Source organism: Engraulis encrasicolus, chromosome 11 (genome assembly GCF_034702125.1).
Source record: "Engraulis encrasicolus isolate BLACKSEA-1 chromosome 11, IST_EnEncr_1.0, whole genome shotgun sequence".
NCBI classification, from domain to species: domain Eukaryota; kingdom Metazoa; phylum Chordata; class Actinopteri; order Clupeiformes; family Engraulidae; genus Engraulis; species Engraulis encrasicolus.
In genome coordinates, this window is record NC_085867.1 from 36,494,136 (window position 1) to 36,514,798 (window position 20,663).

At 41.9% G+C, this 20,663-nt stretch overlaps 1 protein-coding gene across 1 annotated transcript; it reads left to right on the forward strand.

The window, feature by feature from the left end:
* Positions 1-646: 646 nt before the first annotated feature.
* On the forward strand, positions 647-19,726 carry LOC134458300 (GRAM domain-containing protein 2B-like). The gene is made up of 14 exons (XM_063210529.1): positions 647-1,011; positions 2,811-2,939; positions 5,069-5,156; positions 6,100-6,169; positions 6,493-6,596; positions 7,013-7,108; positions 7,867-7,938; positions 8,143-8,223; positions 8,744-8,855; positions 10,546-10,662; positions 11,738-11,834; positions 12,376-12,483; positions 15,324-15,408; positions 18,603-19,726. The coding sequence occupies exons 1-14, from the start codon at positions 911-913 to the stop codon at positions 18,639-18,641; spliced, it is 1,299 nt and encodes a 432-aa protein (XP_063066599.1). The 5' UTR covers positions 647-910; the 3' UTR covers positions 18,642-19,726.
* Positions 19,727-20,663: the final 937 nt, after the last annotated feature.

The window sequence follows — 20,663 nt, forward strand, 5'->3', positions numbered from 1 at the left end:
AGGACTAGGCAGAACTATGTCATGTGCAATTGCAAAAGCCTATGTAGACTACGCCTATGCAAGAACCTGTAGCGTCTGCACCACATCCAAACGTAGTCCCTTTTTGCATTTCATTTGACCACTTTCTCCGCACTGTAGACACAACAGAATTAGCTATGCGGCGACATTGAATTCGATGAGGGTGGCTTTCAAAGTGCTAAATCGCTTAGTTTATGACGCTTTTGTATGCCAATGAAGTCAACTGCGGGTCGTTATTTAATGAATGGGCCTCTTCGGGCCGCCATGCTAATTAAGCCTTTGGGGATAATGGTCAATCAACAGGGGATAACCATGCCCTGGCCTGTTCCACGCACTGTGGTCCTGCTATGCTCGGAAATAAATGCATGCTCGTCTGCTTGTCGGGAAAACAAGATAGAAGCTATATTTCTAAGAAGCAAGCACTTTGCTTATCCTAAGTAAAGAAAAGAAAAGAAAAAGAAATACAATGGTATTTTATTGCTGGGGGAAATAGGCATGCAATAGGCCTATAGGCCTAACATGAAATTGTCTGGTCAATTAGGTCTGTGAAATCAGATTCCACACAGTGAGGAGAATGCACTGATTATCCTACTATTTACAAATAGCCAGGCTGTATTGTACAAACACTAAAATGTCACCACTGAACTGGGGAAAAGAAAACTTCCCTGGTAGGCCTAGCGAGATTTGTCTGTCTGACATTTCCAACTGTCTCCTCCCCTTTTCCATGTCCAATACGAGTTTCTTGGGCAGTCCACACAGTCCAGGACCTCCTTCCTAAATTTAACCCCTTGGGCGATCGAGTGGACTTTCTATCCTAGTTTGCAAGCTGCACTTTCACGGAGAGGAGAGTCTGTCGAGGGAGGCGACAGACCTGGAAACAGTCCCTCGCGAAATGGTGTTGATGGTAGAACAACCAGAAAGAGTTCTTACTCCGTTATGTACACCAGAAGTGATCAAATCCTCGAGGAAAGATGCGCGAACACTTCAATCCAAGTAAGTTTTCCCAGGCTCTGAAAAAGTGCTGCCAACTTCATTCAAAGGCCTGGTTAGCCGACTACCAAGCTAACTAGCGCTGTCTATTGTTGAATATTATGTGTCGCTCGTTATCCAAAGAGACCTTGGACTTCGATGTCACTGCTCAACTTTGTTGACGTTTTAATGATGTCGCTGATTTTGCTCGAGTAATTTCGGTTACACTAAACGAGCTGTGTCTTTGTTTTGTTGAAGGAACTACTTGGGGCATCTTGCTTTTTAATAGCCGTGTACTTTCTAGTCTTCTTTCCTTCGTTCGATATGCAAGCTTTTCTGATTTTGAAACATGGATGAGAAGTGTGCATCACTGAATAGTGACTTTACCCGTTACTGAAGTTCAGATGCCCGGAGGTTTTCAACCTTCGCTAGACTCCGACAGCCCGTAGTTTTGCATAATTAATTCACACAAGTCGTGGCATTCAAAGTAAAAAACAAAACAAAAAAACACTCTTTCGTGTATTGTCAATATCCAACACAATGCCTTTCACTTGCATGCCCTTGCTAATGTTAACATCTTGTTTAAGTTGGTTCATGTTACACGAGCAAGGGCAAAATCGTTAAAGTTGTTGGAGTCCTTCCATTGATGTGACGTCACTTTATTTGGGAACTCGTACTAGATGTGACATGGACGTAGAGAGGTAGCCTAAACAATTGTGTTTCTAGGCTTAACAATAGAGCTTTTTCTGAGCATAAAAACGGATTTGATGAGAAAACAGTTGTGCATAAAAATGCAATTTCTCAATCACTGAAGGACATCACACCACTTCCTGCAGAAGTGTTTGAAGCCACGCCCCCAATGCATATTCACCATGCATCCATCACATAGGCCTTTATGTTTTCTATAACTCTCTGCCATTAATGCTACTTCTGAGCCCACAACACAGCTAATCTTAGCTTACTATTAAGTGTTTGTGGTTTGACTGTTGTGTGAAATAATTGGTCAAAAACTTCTGCATTCATGAGGTTCTATACTTAAAGGACCAGTTCAGTCAATTTCAACATGCAGTTGTAATGCTCACACTACCCTGGACTTATCAGAACCTGAGATTTTTTTTCTTCTTCAGCCTTTTCCGAGATCCTGGTCATTGTAATGGGGGCAGCGCTTTGTTTACATCTCAAAAAAGCATTTTTATATATCCTCAAAACATCCAAAATGTTATAGAACATCAGCAGACAACCAGCAAATAGTGGTACCTTTTGGGAAAATATTTGGAATAGGGCTATGTTCTTTTTTTATAAATGTAAACATATGCTACCCCCATTAGAATAGCTCATAAAAAGAAAAGAAAAATGTGGCATCACCGGGTACTGACAAGTCAAGGGTAGCGTGAGCAATACAACAGCATATTGAAATTCACTGAACTGGTCCCTTAAGGTAACTTTCCCATTAATGTTTGTCTTTCTTGTGTCCTATTGAAGGCACCTCTGCTTATGCCATGATGCATTATAATTATGTTTCTAGAAATGGGCTCCTCGTTTCTGGGAATATAGTAACCTACCACTTTGTAACTCTAGTGCGCACTTTGCATGCAAGTAAAATTTTGAGGAAATGATTGAACCATGAGTGACATTAATGCCGCATAGGATTTGAAGAGAGGACCGCTTAACAGACAGATGGGTCGTTTTAGATTCAGAGACCACAAGTTTGCCATTTCCCCATTGACAACTGCCAAACAACATTCTGTAAGCCCCTCTCGCTTGTCTGTGCTGTCTGTGGGGGTAATTATAAAGAAGTGCTTTCCTTCTGCCTCCAACTCCAGTTTGGAAGCTGAGAATGGAGAGGACCGGTCAAGGAGAAGCGTCAGGATGGGTGGGGATCCGGCTCTCTTCTCTCTGGATACCCCCGAGTCGGACGTCCCGGAAAGCAAGAAGAAGCCCCCTCTCATGAGGTAGGTCTACAGACTACTGCTGACCCATTAACCTATTGATGTCTAAAGCAACTGCAAAAAATGCCTGCTGAATGCCCAAGCCCTTATTGGGAAAGTTGCCCTCAGCCTATAAAAACCTAAATATATTCGCCTCTGATGCACATAAAAACATTGAAACCCTAAGACCCTCATCTTGCATTAGAATGTGTTCATTGAGCTGGAACATGCCCACATTTTTACTAAAAAAGCTAAAATCTCAAGAGCCTGAATGCTGCATATATTTGTCTCCAGGCACCAAAGGTGAAACAACATATGCGAGTCATTAAAATGGGTTAAGCAAACAAATAACCAAGCTGACTATTGGAAAAGATACAATAGAGATGCTCACTAATCCCAACGCTAGGTATGGTGTGCATAAGCCTATCCATTAGGCCTGTAATGATATTGTATTGAACTGGGAAATTGTGATACACAGTCACAATACTGTATTGCGATGCAAAAAGACTGTATAGTGATAGGCTTTTGAAAGTCCTGTTACCCTTCAGTGCAGAAAACAACCGATGGCATGATGTGATCATGCCTTCAAGTTTCAAATTCTCCTCTTTATTGTTTTTAAACGGTTTTTTATACTTAGTAGCAACTTGTAACCTGCTCTACATAAAAAATATAATTCATAGGGTTTTTAAAAAAAAAAAAGATACATTTAAAAAATCGTGTGGTGTATCGAACCGTAGGTCGAAGACCGTGATACGAACCGAATTGTGAGTTGAGTGTATTGTTACAGTCCTACTATTGCAGTAGAGTGAATAAATCATAGCAATTTCTACCTGGCTGCCACCATTTCAGGTTCCTGTAAACCCCATATAAACAATCACACATTTATACATCGTATCTGCAAATGGTTCGCAGACCTCATGAAGTTTCCATCACCTGTCCAAGCAGACACAGGCCAGGTCAGCAGTTGGGTGCAAGCCAGGTGTTCTGTTTACCTACTCTAAACAGAAGCCAGCCAACCGTGCTCTCACTAAAAACTAAGCCAACATGAACTAGCAGTCAACGTGGAAGCCTAGTTCAGGTTGGACAGTGGCATACATTTGAATGGCAACTAAACACTTCCGCGATGTGCTTTTTTTCTGATTACGTTACTTGACATTTTACAAACCCTTTGTAAGTGACTCACATAAGTAAGGTTCTGGACAGCCCACCCACTACAGGGGTATTTGGTGGACTATTCAAAACATCATCATCAGGATGTATCTGGGTTGGTAATCGGAGTTCATTGTTAACCTAAAACTGTGTATATGGAGCAACAAACATTGCAGCTGCTTTGTATATACGTACCTGCGCAATGGCCCCTTGGCCTCGCATGTTTACAAACCCCCATGTAGCTGGTTAAACACCTTGTTTTATGTAACCTTGCCTTGTTGGTTCAGGTTGGAAAGAAAAGGGGAAGAATGTGCCATACAAACAAACACACACCATAGCAGCAGGGCAACTCTTTCCATGACCAGGTAGTTTTCTATCTAGGCCACTCTAATGCTCTAAAGAGGCTGATGCAAGTGGAAAATAATCATACTGGGTGAGGTCAATTAGATTCAAGATTCAACATTCCTTTTATTGGTCCTGAAGGCATGACATTACAAGGATGTTGTTAATGACCTGCGTTCAATAGGTTCACAGACACGGGACATAGAACGTGGATCTTGATTAAATACGCAGTGCTCTCTTCTTCCCAGATTCTCTGATGGGCTGATTTAAGAGGAAAGTAAATACCCGGTCAGCTTAGGTGAATTTAAAAGCTGGTTTTGATAATGTACACAGTTTATTTTTTATTTTTTTATTTTATTTTTTTTTAACATGGGAGGACATGATACAAATATGGCTATATCCTGGCCAGGGAATGTCTGTATTCCTCTTCACATGACTTAGGATATTTGAATGCAGTCAAATGGTGTCAGGATATGAAAGATTCACAAGAAGCCACCTTTTTTTGGAGTTTGCATTGTTCTGCTTGGTGGGAACCCGCGCTTTGTTGCTCCTCACATTCTTCTTTCATGCTGGAACTTTTGATGTTTTGTCATCTTTTGAAGTGGTCTATCAGGGGGGAAAAAAGAGTGCTCACTGCCTATTTCCTTTGTTTATTTTTGCAGGTTGAAGCCCGTGGACCAGATCTCGCCACTGCAAAGTCCAAGCGACTGTGAAACAAAGTCGGAGAGGAAAAAAGCCCAGTCCTCACAGGTCTGTTAGTGTGTGTATGTATGTGCGACGTGTTTGCATGTTTGTGTGTGTGTGTGTGTGTGTGTATTTTGAGCGCTCATCTGACCATGGGCCTGACTCTTGCCTCGGAACTTTCCAAGCACTCCGTCGTGACAAATAAAAGAACATTGTAGAGCATGTGTGTCACTCCGACTGCCAGTGCGTCGCCACTGTGAGCAGCTCCTTTAGTGAAATGCAAATGCGTTACACACCTCAACTGCTCCATTGATAAAATATGGAAATAGCTGAAATGTGCCAGGTCACTCTCAAAACACCAATCCATACTGTGTGTTATCATGGCTATCGTGTTTCTGTTTTTATATTTCCGAGCAGGATCTGACAACAGTTGTTTATGACCTGTCTGTGTGCAGTGTTGGCTTTTTTGTTTATTTATAGACCTTTCCCATTATAGACTCTTACTGGGAAGTCATATGCCACATAGTCGCAAAGGCAAATGCCATTTTTTTTTCCACCCGTAGTCTCCGGACAGTGGCAGTGAATGGGTGCAGGGTTGTTAAGGCATTTGGCTGGTTGCGTAAGTTTGCTGTGATGCTGCTGAGGTTGTTTGCACCTGCTGTAAATAAACAAGGCGAGGTTGTAACCTCTGTGACGACTGGCTAAAGTGCCCACAAGCCATACAAGGCCACAGACTCTTGTCCCGACATTTACAAGGCCGTAGTCAATGATTTACTGACCCCTATATTTTAATGAGTTTTGAATCGCATGGTCTTACGATTTAATTTTCATGTTAATAATAGTGGTTGAATAATACTGGTCTGAGGTGGTTGTATAATTATTCACACGTCAAGGTTTTTGATTAAAAGTTTGTTCGTACATGGTATTACATGTTCCGTTTTTAATAATAACAATAGTCGTTGAATGATAGTTTTTAAAACGGTTCTTTTCTTATTTTGTCTGTTTCTAGTTTTCCAAAGCAAATGCACAATATCACAAAGTCTTCAAGGATCTCAACAAAGATGAAGTGCTGAAACAAAGTAAGTAAGCCGACCCTTAACCCAATTGAATGCACTCTTAGCAGAATGGATTTTCTTCCGCTTACACTGGATAAACAGTTTTTGTAAAGTAGATGAACCAATCAATAATCTCCTATTGTGATTTCCATATGATCGAGTGGTAGGCCACTTGGGTCAGTGTAATTGAATATCTCTGCTCTATTGAACTCAGAATAAAGGAATTGAGTAGCTTTTTTGCGTCCTGTAGTACTGGATATTGTGTTGAACAAACAGTATACTGATTATAAATCCTGTTGTTCCGTGTAGCATCCTTATGTGCGTTGTGTCTGTCTGTGTCCCCTCAGGTTACACGTGTGCCTTGCAGAAAGACATCCTTTATCAGGGTAGACTGTTTGTGTCTCACAACTGGATCTGTTTTCATTCCAAAGTCTTCGGCAAAGACACTAAAGTTAGTACAGACGTTTCCCTTGATAATGTGTGTGTGTGTGTGTGCACATGCATGTGTGTGTGTCTGTTTCTGTCTGTGTGTTTGTGTGGTTTGTAAAAACTCTGCCAGGTTACATCACTGCCCTAGCTTTGCCTTGTTACCTAATTAGCTTGTGCTGTGTCAGCCTAATTCAGAATTTTGTCAAATACTGCAATACTGACTGACTGCCAGGACTTTGTATCTCTTTAACACTTCCCTTGTCCTTGTCAGCCCTGTATTGCATGGCAACACTGCACTGTCTGAAGTTCAGTATACGTATGCACACAGTAGATTCATGAATTCATATAAAGGCATAGCAAATATGTATGATTTCGTTCAAAAAATGTTGAAGTGCTATAGTTTGAAATGGTAAAGTGTGTTTTGGTTTTGTACCCCAGATTGCCATTCCAGTGCCTTCAGTAACGCTCATCAAGAAAACGAAAACCGCCATCTTGGTTCCAAACGCCATAGTGATCGCCACAGCCAGTGAAAAGGTAAGACTCTAGGATGTCATATGAACAATACAAATATTTTATGACTACATTACATTCAGCAGACAGCTTTTTATTGTTTTAACCTAAAATGACTTCCAAACGAAATCCTAATCCTAACTGTGCCCCCTACAGGGCTGATGGTATTCAGGCTCCATGCCTGATTTCAGGCTTGACAGAGTTTGCAAAGATAAAAACATTGATAATAATTAGCCATTAGGTTATTCTTATCTCAGAAAGTGTTACAGGTTCAGGGTTTTCTTCTACTATCAGGCTTGAATAATGGTCATACACAGGCTATTAAATGTTTGAATAATGTGTCAAAATAGGCCTACGTTGCGTCACTATGCAGTATCTTGTCGTCGTCGTTAGAGCAGGCAGCAGGCTCAGGATTTTTTTTCACTATCACCCCTGCCCCTAACTATGACCCCTAACTGACCCTAACTATGCACTACATGGTGCATAATGAATGTAACTTCATAGACTAGACGCATGTATGCACTACAAAATGAAACCCAGTATGTATTATTTTTGGCGTTACCTTATGATATGAATCATCAAAGCAAGACAAGGAACCATAAGTGCTACATACAGTCAAGTAGGCCTACGTCTGTACTCCATAATAAACCCCAATGTTTCCCTTTTGATATACTTTCCTTGTTTCGCTTTTGCTTGCTTTGTGTCCTTTCCTTGTATTTGATACTTAGTCGTGTGACTGACTTCTTTTCTAACTATGCATTTCCTGTTGTATTTTCTTTCAGCATGTATTTGTATCATTCCTGTCACGTGATACCACCTACAAGGTCCTAAAATCCATCTGTATACACCTGGAGGTGAGCCTTTTGCCATAAACAGTGACACTTTATGATGACATACGGTTTGTTTACAGTGTGCTACATCAAACATTTGTTTTATTAAGAACTAACAGTGGCAAGCCAACAGTGACTCTATCTATGTACTTCTCCAGTCCTCGTTGTTATCACAAAGGTGTTTTTGAGAGCATTGTAACATTTACCCACTTCGTTTTATTTTCACAGCTCGACAACACAGGCAGCAGTCCTGTCACGTCGTCAGCAGAGAACAGCTTCAGAGCCGAGTGTCCGTCCACCCTGCCCCTGGTTAGTGTTGCCAAGGGCGACCAAACGGCGCTGTTTGTTTTTCACATTTTCACATCCTGTCTTGACAGTCCTGGTAGTTCTTGTTGTTGTCATTTTGTATTGGTTTTCATTTGTTTTGTTAATCTGGGCCTTTTCTCGAAAGTGTTGTTGCTAACCACAAAGCAACTTAGTAGGTTGCCAATGGGGAATTGCATCGAAATCAACTAAATCGCTAACATAGTTGTTGAGAAATGCACTCAATTGTTTTATTCTGACGGTTACTATCCCCACTTCCACTCTTATAAGTGGTGCTCTTTAACCACACGTCAGAACATCTGTCATCAGTTCACAACTGCTGTCCATGCTCACTTTGTGAGTCAGCCCTTCATTTTCCTTGCAAATAAGATGTTATTAACTTAGCAGAGTGGAGCTGGAGACGCCCTTGGTGTGTCTGTGGTTGGGCATCCCAAATGATAATTTTGCCTAATCGTCTGTGTGTGTTTCTGCGTGTGTGTCTGTGTGTGTGTTGTTGTGTGCTCAGGATTTCTCTGCAGAATTCTCAGATTTGGATGGAATGGTGCGTCAGAGGAGACAGGAGATGCACGAGAGCAGCAGTTCTGGCTCTCAGACGCCCGACTATGAGAAAATAGCAGGTGGGTGTGGAATGGAATAACTCACACAGTAGAAGCATCTCTCATCAGTCACCCCCTCGTCACTGTCAGAGTCATGTTATGCAACTAGCACGGGGAATGGTTTAGCTTGTTTCGAACGATCCTGTGCGTTGTACAAACTGCATTGGAATCACAGATCAACAGAAAAATAAAGGAAAGGCTGACTAAATGGCCGACTCATGGCAGTTGGGTCGATGGAATATTCCGGTTGTCGAAAGCCTCTTTCATTGGTCAACCTCTGTCCCTATCAGCTTCATGTTATGCAACTCCCAAATAATTTGAAGCATGGTGAAACATTTAGGTAAGCAGTTTCAAAACAGTCCTGTGCATTGTACAAACTGCACTGGAATCTCCATGTCAAAGATATCAAATGTGGAAAGAACATGGGCAGTACTTAGTATTTAAATGGCCGACTTTGAGAAGAGGGCATCTAAGTGGAATCGTCGTACAGAAGCCTCTGTCCTTGGTTGGCCTCTGTCACTATCCACATCATGCTACTCCCCCTTTCAAAATGTCAAAGGCAGTGTTTGATATGCCTTCAGAAGATGGTGAAAGTTGTGCAACTACCACGTCGCAGGCATCAACTTTTGAAACATGGGGAAACATTTCGCTGGTTTAAAACATTTTTTCTGTGGTGTACATTACACACTGCATTGCCAACAACACCATGTCATAGGTATCGAGTTTTGAAATGTGGGAACAGTGTAATGGGATTCATTAGTGTGTTGTGCAACCCTCTCATTAAATAGTAGTTCCCACATATAAGTCAATTGTAGCAGGGAGGAGAAAGCTTTACTCAGGATTTACTTTGCAAATAAAGGCACTTGACGCAAGGTGCGCCCCCTTTTTTTTTCATTTGAACTTCCCACATATAACCATTTGTTTCAGATGGCATGGGTTTAAAGGGGTATGCCACTTTTTTGGGGCTTAATACAGTTAAAATCGTTGGCTGGGGTTTATAAAGGTGGTAAAGTGTCTTATTTTTCATGTTAAGTGTTGTCTTGCTTTAAGATGAGTTAAAAGAGGGAATATGTCGCTAAGCTAGTGAAAGTCAATGGATCCGTGTAGCAATGTAGCATGCTACACGGATCCATTGACTTTCACTAGCTTAGCGACATGCTCCCTCTTTTAACTTGTCTTAAAGCAAGGCAACGGCTTACATGAAAAATAAGACACTTTACCACCTTTATAAACCCCAGCCAACGATTTTAACTGTATTAAGCCCCAAAATAGTGGCATACCCCTTTAACAGTTTGGGTGGGGGGTGCTGTTCATGAACAGAGTTGGGGGGGGCTGTTCATGAACAGAGTTGCACTGTCTAACTGGGGCATATCCTAGGGTGAACTAAACAATCAAATAATAAATGACTTGTGTTATCCCATGAGCAGCATCTAGAATATCAGTAGCGGCACCCGAGGGACATCTTCACTGTCGCTTACCAGTTACTCCGCTTTTGCCATAATGCTCTAGCAGCATTTCCGGGTTATTTAAGACTGGTTAATCTAATCCAAAATCTAGCCTAATGCTTTACAGCATGGCTCATCATGTAGATATCCTTGACAGACTGGTTTGGGGGAACCTAAGGAGCAAATGAACCAATTTGTTTCGTTTCAGTGCAGCTCAAGTGACTGTGTGTGTGTGTGTGTGTGTGTGTGTGTGTGTGTGTATTTAGAGTTTCCGAGCCTTCCGGAAAACTTCCTGAATGGGGTGAAGAACGGCGAGGTGTCCGTGCATGCCGACATCCACCTCCAAACGCCCACCAGCACGCGCCAAGGGACCCAGGCCAATGGTAAGCTCTCGTGCAGTGAGTCCCTGAATGTGTGGTCCATGAGAGGTCCTATAGATATAGCCTCAATTTTTAGAAATGTAGTTTTAATTACCGTAAAGTGTCAAATATACTATATGTGAAACGACTGAAAAATAAGTAAGTAATGGAAATATAATAAAACAAACCAATTGAATATTGTTATTATTGTGTCATGATATGTTGGTGTGACTGTGGTGTGCGGTCTCATTTGGGATATAAGGTTTGGTTTGCCGCAAAAAAGTGGACATTGGTATTCGGAAGCAGGGGGGCGGTCCATTGCCCTAGGCCAGCGTTTCCCAAACTGGGAGTGCGCGGACTGACCCAAGGGGGTGCACGAGCTGAATAGAGCAATGGCTGGGATGTGTGTTTTTACACAGCATTAATGAACATTAAGTAGATTTTAATTGTTTGGTGAATTGTATGCTGGAATGGTCCATCTGTTGTGTAATTTATAACTCCTAGACCTGTCATGCAATAAGTTCCATTGCAATGAAGTTAGAAAAAGCACCAGGTCTATTGGAAATGAGGATTCCCCAAAATAACCGCATAATGTACGCATGTGACATTCGCTTAGGGGGTGCGCGAACCACATTGAAATGTACAAGGGGGTGCGCAAGGAAAAAAGTTTGGGAAACACTGCCCTAGGCGGCACCTGCGAGGGGGTGTAGAGGGGGTCATTGTAGATCATTATAGGATTGTCACTGTTGGGGAACAGGGGCGTAGCAGCAAATTGTGGGCCCTGTGTACAATCGGCTCCAATGGACTCCCCTCAGCCATATATCTAGATAAATCGGACTGTGTGTGGGCCCCCTATATACATGGGGCCCTGGTGTCTCAGTCACCCATTACCCCCCCCGGTACGACACCCCTGGTTGGGAAGTTTGAGAATGGCTGCTCTAATGGCCTCCCTCCCCAGACCTGTTGCTCTTGCCACTGCCACTGCCATTGCCTTGCCACCCACGGAAATTTCCACTGTCTGGTGTGTGTTTGTGTTGTCGTTTACATACTGCACGCTCATGCTTCATCCTCCTCCTCCTCCTTTTGTCCTCTGCCGCAGGCACTGGCAAGCCCGTCGTTCTGGAAGACGTGGTTCGGCAAGACAAACCGTCCCATCCATTGTCCCTCAACACTCTCCTGCTCATCTATATGTTTTTGTGAGTACACCTAACACACATCATTTTCACATACAGTACAATACTGCATGTTTAAAGTCACTTGTCAAAACAATGTCAACGTTCCAACTTTGTCTGACGTGCCTAAACACGTTGAGAAGGCAGTAGCTAAAGTCCTGTCTTGGATCAGTGTGCGAGCAGTTGTTTTTTTTGTGTATGTGTTTGCGTTTGCATGTGCGTTCATGTGTGTTTGTGTGTGTGTGTGTGTGTGTGTGGCAATGGCTTGGTCTGTCTTCTCCCGCTTCCTTTCTCAGAGAGTGTGTGTGTGTGTGTGTGTGTGTGTGTGTGTGTGTGTGTGTGTGTGTGTGTGTGTGTGTGTGTGTGTGTGTGTGTGTGTGTGTGTGTGTGTGTGTGTGTGTGTGTGTGTGTGTGTGTGTGTGTGTGTGTGTGTGTAATACTAATGCAATGGCTTGTTCTGTGTCTTGTCTCTCTCGATCTCTCTCTTTCTTTCCCGTTTGTGTGTGTGTGTGTGTGTGTGTAATACTAATGCAACAGCTTGTTCTGTGTCTTTTTCTTTCCCCAGAGTGTGTGTCCTTGTCCTGTCCTCATGTTACATGGCCTTTAAGATTGTCGTCCTGGAACAGAGGCTGAACTCGCTCGGCTCAGGCGGGGAGTACCACCAACATAATGAGTAAGCTCTTCTCTTCTCTTCTCTTCTCTTCTCTTCTCTTCTCCTCTCTTCTCTTCTCTTCTCCTCCCTTCTCCTCTTTTCCCTCAGGACCAGAGACACAGAAACCATACAACATTTTTTGCAAGTTGCTTGTGAGATACAAAAGTTTTGTGAGTTGCTTGATTTGTTGTCACTTTAGGGGTGGGGAGAGGAAATACCCCTATTTATCATCACTTCATAGCAATGTGACTCGAGGTACATTTGGATTTTCAGGTTGCACTGGAGAGTATGTATGTCGCATTCAACACTTTGCAGGAGCCGGGTGAAAAGTTCCACAGATGATGACATAAGAGATTACCCACCTACTGTTGCTGCTCCCTGTGATTTTTTTTGCAGTTAGCAAAGAATTGAAGCCCTCCCTGCAGGCAACATCTCGTTTTATTAACATTAGGACTTTTACACATTAGGGCATTCATAGACCATCACAGTAGGATGTGTATATTTTTTTCAAATCAAGTGTTCTTAATTGTCAAAAATCTATGTAACAAGGTTAGCACATAAGTCTAAAACTGTGTTTGACCAGTCTCCAAGGAATTTAGCACAGCAGACTAAGAGCAGCATGTTGTGTAGACTTGCCAAAAGCAGCATTGGGACACACATGTTTGTAAGACTGGGCTATTCTGCATTCCCTCAAAGCCAAAAGGCTGGAACTACATATTTTGTTGAAAAATTAGATTTTAGATTTTAGATTTAGAGTTTAGATTTGCTGTGACACAGTGCGCTGATATGCCGCACCATATACGGGCAACATAGCCCATGGGGAACTGGGTTGGAATCTGGCCTGGGACATTTTCTCAACCCATTCCAATCTCTCTACCACTAGTTCCATGCCTCCATCTTGTCACTGTCCTGTCAGAATAAAGGCTAAAAAAATCTAAAAAAGACTTTATAACGGCTCACTGGCCATGGACTGAAAATGTTAAGCTTCTTGCTATTAAGGAAGTACACAAAAACATTACCACTACTGAACTTTATTCAACATTATTCAGTTTGAATATTTGCCTTTGTAAGGAAGTTCAGATGAAGACATAAGGGTACATTTATGGCATGCAGTGAAAGACTATGTAGACTCACTTGGTGAAGTCGGCAGCTGCGGCTTACTCTTACTAGTCAGGTGGTTTTCAGGTCACGGGTTCACGTGTTCAAATCCCACCTTTACCTCTACCTTCACCTTTGCCCGTGAACAAAGCGCCTAACCCCACATTGCTGCAGGGACTGTAACCAATACCCTGTAAATAACTTAGTCGCTTTGGACAAAAGTGTCAGGTAAATGTGGAACGTGTACTAACAGTCAAGTCGGCTACAGCACTTGGCATCTCACCCTGTTCCCAGACATTCTCAAAGCACTTTCAGGTGCACTTCATTAAAATGGCTACCTCCCCCGGTCCTTTTTAAGATAAGACGGTTAGAGAGGCTTCGTATCCTCTCGGTACAGTACAGTGTCGCTTTTGTTTGGTGTTTATCTGGGACAGGAGATCCCCCAGAGGCGGATCAGGACTCTGCCTTGGACTTGCCTTACAAAAAAGTCACCCAGGGCCACTGCTGCAAAAGCTGACAACAAAGACCGTTTTGCTACAGGGAAAAGAATTGAAAGTGATGACTAGTAGCAGCTTCTTGCATTTTTATCTTTTTCCCTCTCTTGTGTGTATTGCAGCGCGGCAAAACTTTTTGTCCCCGGTCACACGGTGTGCTTTTGAGTAACTTTTGTGCGTCTGTCGTCATATATTTTTTTCCACTCCTCCTCAAACAAGAGGTTTGCTGTTCAGCATTCATTGTAGCACAATGTACCTGAAATGCCTAAAGCATACTATGCTGACGCATGATACCAGTTGAAGAGAAATTCCTCCCATGTCAGAAAAGCTTGTTCAAGCACATTAGTGGTCCTTTTCCCCCATCCACTCCATTCAAGCATCAGAAAGATCCTACACTGTGTACATTCCACCAGCAAGTAACTACTACGTTTTGGTTATCTGACCTTTTTGAAGTAAACTTTTACCTGAAAGTTGGATGACCGAAACGTTGGATGACAAAACTTGCTTAATTCACTTGCTGGTAGAATGGACAGTGGGCAGGATCTTTCTCACACTCGAATGACTACCTCACTGGGGTAATGTCTAGTCCTACACACCTCCAACCATTATCAAGTTTGTAGATAGTCATAAACCAAACAACTATATGCCAATAAATATATTACCAGTCCATTCAAAGGTTGCAGAGAAGGTAGTTATACATCATTTAACACAACAAAATACCTGCAATCCTGGTCTAAACGATATGCAATTCGGTTTCAGAAAGAACTACTCTACTGAAACAGCTGTTGTACGTTTGACTGAAAAAATCAGAGCACAGCTTTGAGAAGGTGGAGTTGTTGGAGCTTTATTCTTAGACTTGCGTAAAGCCTTTGATACTGTTTACCACAATGTTTTCACCTCCACGCCTTCTTATTTTAATTTGTCTACACAAACACTGACATGGTTCGCCCATCTCTCAAGTATCCTTCAAGTAGGGTGCAATTGGTCAGAGTAAATGGGACACTCGCATGAGTGATTTGTTTAATGTAGTTATGTGGATGTTCAATTGTTTTATGTCCTGCCAGGGACTGCAGATGTAAAATAGCCTGAGTAACTCTGATGCAATGAAATGGCAACATTTACGCTTTAATTGTACATGTTCCCAAATAAATTGAAACTGACTAAAAGTTGTTGAAGTGGCTGAACTACAGAGTTGTGCAGAAGCGCCCTTGTTGAACCCATCCACTCTTATGTAACCATCAGATGTGACTTTCACAAATGTGTTTTCAGGAATGCTGTTCACCACCGGACATACTCAGAGGTCAACGCCGAGATTTACGGGGAGCTGTCAACAAACCTGTTCAAACTCGAAAAGGTAACTGGGACCACTACAGCTGGACGGTTTAAATCTTCAAAGTAGATGCAGATGACTAGAGAGGTTGATTTGTGTGCTGGTGAACTCACTCACCCGTGCCTAGGCGAGAGCTATCAACAAATCTGTTAAGACTTGAAAAGGTAACTGGTACCAGCACAGCTGAGAGGCTCAACTGCAATGTTTTTTTTCCATTTCAATCTTGAAATAATATCTCCAACATTAGTGGTTCATCAGTTTACTGCAGTGATTCTCAAAGTGTGGTCCGGGGACCACTAGTGGTCCGCGACAGAGCTCAGGTGGTCCGCAAGTGGATTTCTACTTTTCCAAGACAAGCTAGCAGTAGACAATATTTGTAAGATAATTACAAAGCTAACCATAGCTGAAGTCTCATTTCACCACAATAAATCAGGCTCGTAAATGTGAATAAGTAGTAAGTGATCTGCATCAAAATTAGCACCAGTCAACTGTCAATTCAGTTGACTGGTGGTCCCTGAACATTTTTGGGGGGACAAAGTGGTCCTCGATCTGAAAAAGTTTGAGAAACACTGGTTTACTGTATATCAGGGTGAAAGCCACTTCTGACTTAGTGCCACTTGTACACCATGGAGGGTGGAAAAAACTAAACTAACCACTTTGTTACTTTATTAAGAAGCAACTTCAGTTTGTTTCCTGTCCTCTCTCAAATGGTCCTATCCAACAAAGGCCCAAAATGCTATGGTGGAAAATGCTATTTTTAAGCTCCACAAAAATGTTTCAGTTATTGACGCAACATTGGCTGCCATCTTATCAAGATAAAGCGTAGACTACTGCAGCTAAGCTTTGATGCCACATGGTGCTTGAATGACAATGCAATCAGTACCATAGATCATATTCTAGCCTGGGAATTCTCATGCTGCCTTGTGAGCTCGTTCAGATGTAAAACCCTTTCTGAAACCACTGCCTGAGTTTGGGAACCAATGACGTATGGGAACCCAACCACAGTACGGGGAGGGAGGGCAAGACCTATTATTAGACAAAAGTAAGCTTGTAATTTGTTTACCAATCCACCACGTTGACACCAGATATGAATCTAGCTTTCCATCAAGCGTTGGATAGTATTTTAAACAGTTAAGATCAATGTCCCTACGAGAAAATGAATAGATGGTTCCAAGGCTATTATATCACTTGTGATATAGTCTGGTGATAGCCGGGCTACTCCTATTTCTCTGTGGACCTCTGAATCGCCCTGAACTACACCACCACCTTTACCCACAACTCGAGACCTTCAGCCAGCCACCCAACCATGTCTGTAGTGAGTGGGTGTGTTAGTGGGCGAAGTTGCCCTTCAAGTTACGCACCTCGGATACAGTTGACTCCATTACCATTACTGTACAGCCAGCCACCTAAACAAATATCGCAGCCTCTTCCCGGTTGTTTTTCCACGTCTGCCCAGTTCATCTGTCTCGTTAAATACATGTGCGTTTGTTTGCTCTGTGTACACACACACACACATTACGGCCACTTTCACTTCAGCCTGGTGTCCTCCATGATGGCAGTGCAGGTCTGTTGTCAAGTAGACATGTAGACATGCCTGTTAATCATCTGTTTGCTATCCGTATACGCTTCAGAAAGTAAAAACATTGCCACTATATTCTTTGAATCAGCTTTGATCTTAAGGCTTTTGCATACTTAGGAGCAATTGGCTGTGCATGTGCCATGCCCTGCCCATGATGCAAATGGCTGGGAAGTATACAAAACACTTCACGACCACACGGATCCTTCAGAGATTGGTTTTGCCAGTGAAATCACCCGTGCACAGGCAGATGAAAGGCAAGGTGAATTTTTTCAATTGTGATGGTCGAGTCCTTTGACTGCCTTGGCCACTACAACACATCTACCAGGGCGGGACTGGGACCATTAAAAAAAAAAGAAGTTATTTTTGTCTTAAACTGGCCCCTCACACTATGTCGTACTGTATCCTGATTGACTGAGTCCACTATCCATATTGAAGGTGGGCCAATGGGTCACCTTCTGTAAACTGTGGGCCAATCCCTAGGGGCTAGGGGGAAAAACAAAGAAAAACAGCAGCATTGGTTCCTTGGGACTGTCAGCCCACCAGGAAAACACCTTGTGTGCGAAATTACCTGTCCAGCCCTTACATCTACCCAACAATATGGTCAAGTCAAGTCCAGTCAAGTCGGTTTTATTGTCAATTTCTTTACATGAGCTGGTCATACAAAGAATTGAAGTTACGTTTCTTACTTTCCCATGCAGACAGACATAGACTCTAGACTCTAGGTGTGGACATAGACAATTAGACATAGACAGTATACATATTACACCTAGAGTACCTATACAGTACCCATACTATTACATACTATACAAATACAGCATCAGGCTCTACAGTATCAGGCTCAGTCTGTGTAGTCACACTATCGCAGCATCTTCAAGGCGTCAGAGTGGGCATCTCCTCTTTAGCCGTGTTTGTTGACAAGGTCAGTAGGAGTAATGGAAACTGCAGGTAATTGCCTTGTTTCTGCCACATTTCAGGTTGGGTTATGCTGAAGGTATTAGACACACATAACTGCCACTGAGTCGACCCGACGCCAGGCGGATAACAACCCTGGGGAGAAGGGGGATAAGCTTCCCTGCTTAAAACATTTATGCAGCCCATTCTCTCCACTTGAATGGCTGGAAGGCCTGTTTTCTGCTGATGATTGTCTAGTTACCTGCGGTGTGACGTTGCTGACGTCTGATTGATGCGCTCTATTTGTGCCATGGGCAAGGCTTTGTGTGTCAAGTTGTGCGTGTCTGTGCTTTTGCAGATTTTCCCTATACATGTAAACGGATTACACCACACACACGACTTAAAACCCTCTGAGGTCTAAGGCTTTTCAGAGGCTTTTAGGCTGCTTGCACCACCCTGACATTTTCATTTCATATATATATATTTGGAACCTGGAAGGTCTGGGGTTTCTAATGGCGTGACCTATATGTTTCAATGACAAAAACTCACAGAGTTACAGATTTGTTTTTGGAGATCAATTGCCCTCTGAAGGGCACTCGGACCTCAGAGGGTTAAGGTTGCCAGGCATTATTAAAGCTGTGAAGATTGAAACAAAAAATTGTGCACATACAAGTGTGTGTGTGTTTCTGTGTTTCTGTGTTTCTGTTTCAGGTTTTCCCTGTAACCGTTTGCTTTGTTTACTTTTTAGATCCAGAGGAACTTGAGGAAGCTGCTGGAGGAAACCTGAAATACTTGATCTTGGATCACGGGTGAATGTGATGCCTTTAGAAAACTTTTGACAAAACATTTTTTTTTATATAAAGGCCATATACTTTTTTTGAATGGAAAAGAATAACATAACATCCTATTGTGCAATATACAGAATTTTCTATTTTTCTACTCAGGACTTGCAACATTTTTTGCATTTTTCACAGAGAATATCAGTGACAACAGTAGAAGAACGTGTACACGTAAGCTTTTTTTCTCACAGTACAGTAATGGAACTGTGCTTGGGATTTATATAAATTGGTCCTAAGGACCTACAAATGTTACTTTTTTACATTTCATCAACTATGGACAAATTACAGAAGTCTTTATGTCTATTTGACATGACATTTCAGAAGATAAAAATGTAGTCTGCAAGTTTCTGTAATAATGCTTTAAGCAGCTTTCTAGTAGTGGTCAGCCATTTGCCTTTGGTCGAAGATGGCATTCAACAATTTGGTACTCAAGAGCCGTGCTTCAAGGTGGCTTTGTTTTTTTTTAAATGGTTTTATTTCAGTGAAAGAAATCCTGTAAGTGTAATATTTAACAGAACTAATGTACATGTAATGTTATGGTCTCACCTGGTGAACTAAATCACTATTGTACAGTTTATTTTTGCAATATTGTTCATTCTAATGCTCACCCGGGTGTAAAATTTCAAATGGTGAAAAATATTTCTATCGTTTACCCTGACCAAACCACAAGTCTTGTTATTGTCATTTCTTATCCTTGTCTAAGACGTTTTTAAGCTTGAGACTGAAAAAAAAATGTTATTGCTAGTTGGTCTTAAAATTGTTGTGGCTGGCTGCACAAAAATGTATAAAAAGAAGATTTGTAAACTTGATTAAATTGAACTAACATGTTTTGAGCCAGATTCATGATGTCAGAAAAGCACTATATTATATTTCAGTTATTTTCCCCAGGAAGTTGATATCAAATTTGCACCTCATCAACGCCTGAATTTTATGTAAATAGAAATACTGTATCTGTGAAGAATTGCTAGTAATTGTTGTATATGACTAGATTGTAATTTAAAGTATGTAAAAATAAAAGCGTCATGTAAAAACTGTCAAAGCTGAGTTGTTTTTTATTATTTTATTTCAATGTGCATTTTGTCTGTGCCATTTGGGTTGGGTGACCAGACATTCCCCATTGCCAAGGACAGTACCTGATTTTAGTGGCCCGTCCTAAATCATCATTTTTTTATAGCTCATACAAATGATCCATGATTTCTTACGCCAAAGCTTTGAGTAACAAGAGCAGCGTTATACTGTATACTAGTATGTGATGACATAGCTGAGAATTGGTGACATAAGATGAATAGAAGTCCTGCACAAGTTTGAGAGTCTTGGCATTTTGGATGAAGTTGAGGACTGGTGACAATGTGGCTAAACGTTGCTTTTTCCTAAATTAACATGGTACATACTTTTGCTTTGTGCCTACTGCCAAATTGTAGTCAGAGTAGCCTAAACTGTGAGCTGAATGGCTCCATTTGATTCTCGAACAATCTAATGATCTCATTGTGATCATGCTGCACATCAGTACATGCAATGAAGTTTGATTTCATAATTTAACTCTTACTCATCACATGTAAACATTGGTCAGTCCTAACAAACAGCACACGTGGTGCTACACTGTAATCTGTAGTACAGTATAGGAACCGTGTCAGGCTCAGGACCACACAACAGCGGAAGACGGAGAACACGCGTCTTTAGCAGAGTTCCTTACCCACTTGCCCAGGAGTGGGCAATTATTTTGTTCCAAGGGCAACACTGGTTAGAGTATTGACCAACTTGCCCGTGTCAATAATAGGAAATGGTGTACGCTGGCATAACTTGTTAGCTATACCACTCTACAGTGCAATGAAATGTGTTTAGATGTACAGTAGAGTAGCCTATTAACTTGGCTAATCTTAAATTCGCAAGACCACTGTTGTGGGTAGCAATTTTAAATGTTGAGGGACCATATCAAATTGTGTCTCTCTTGTAAAGACTGTGGGCCAGGG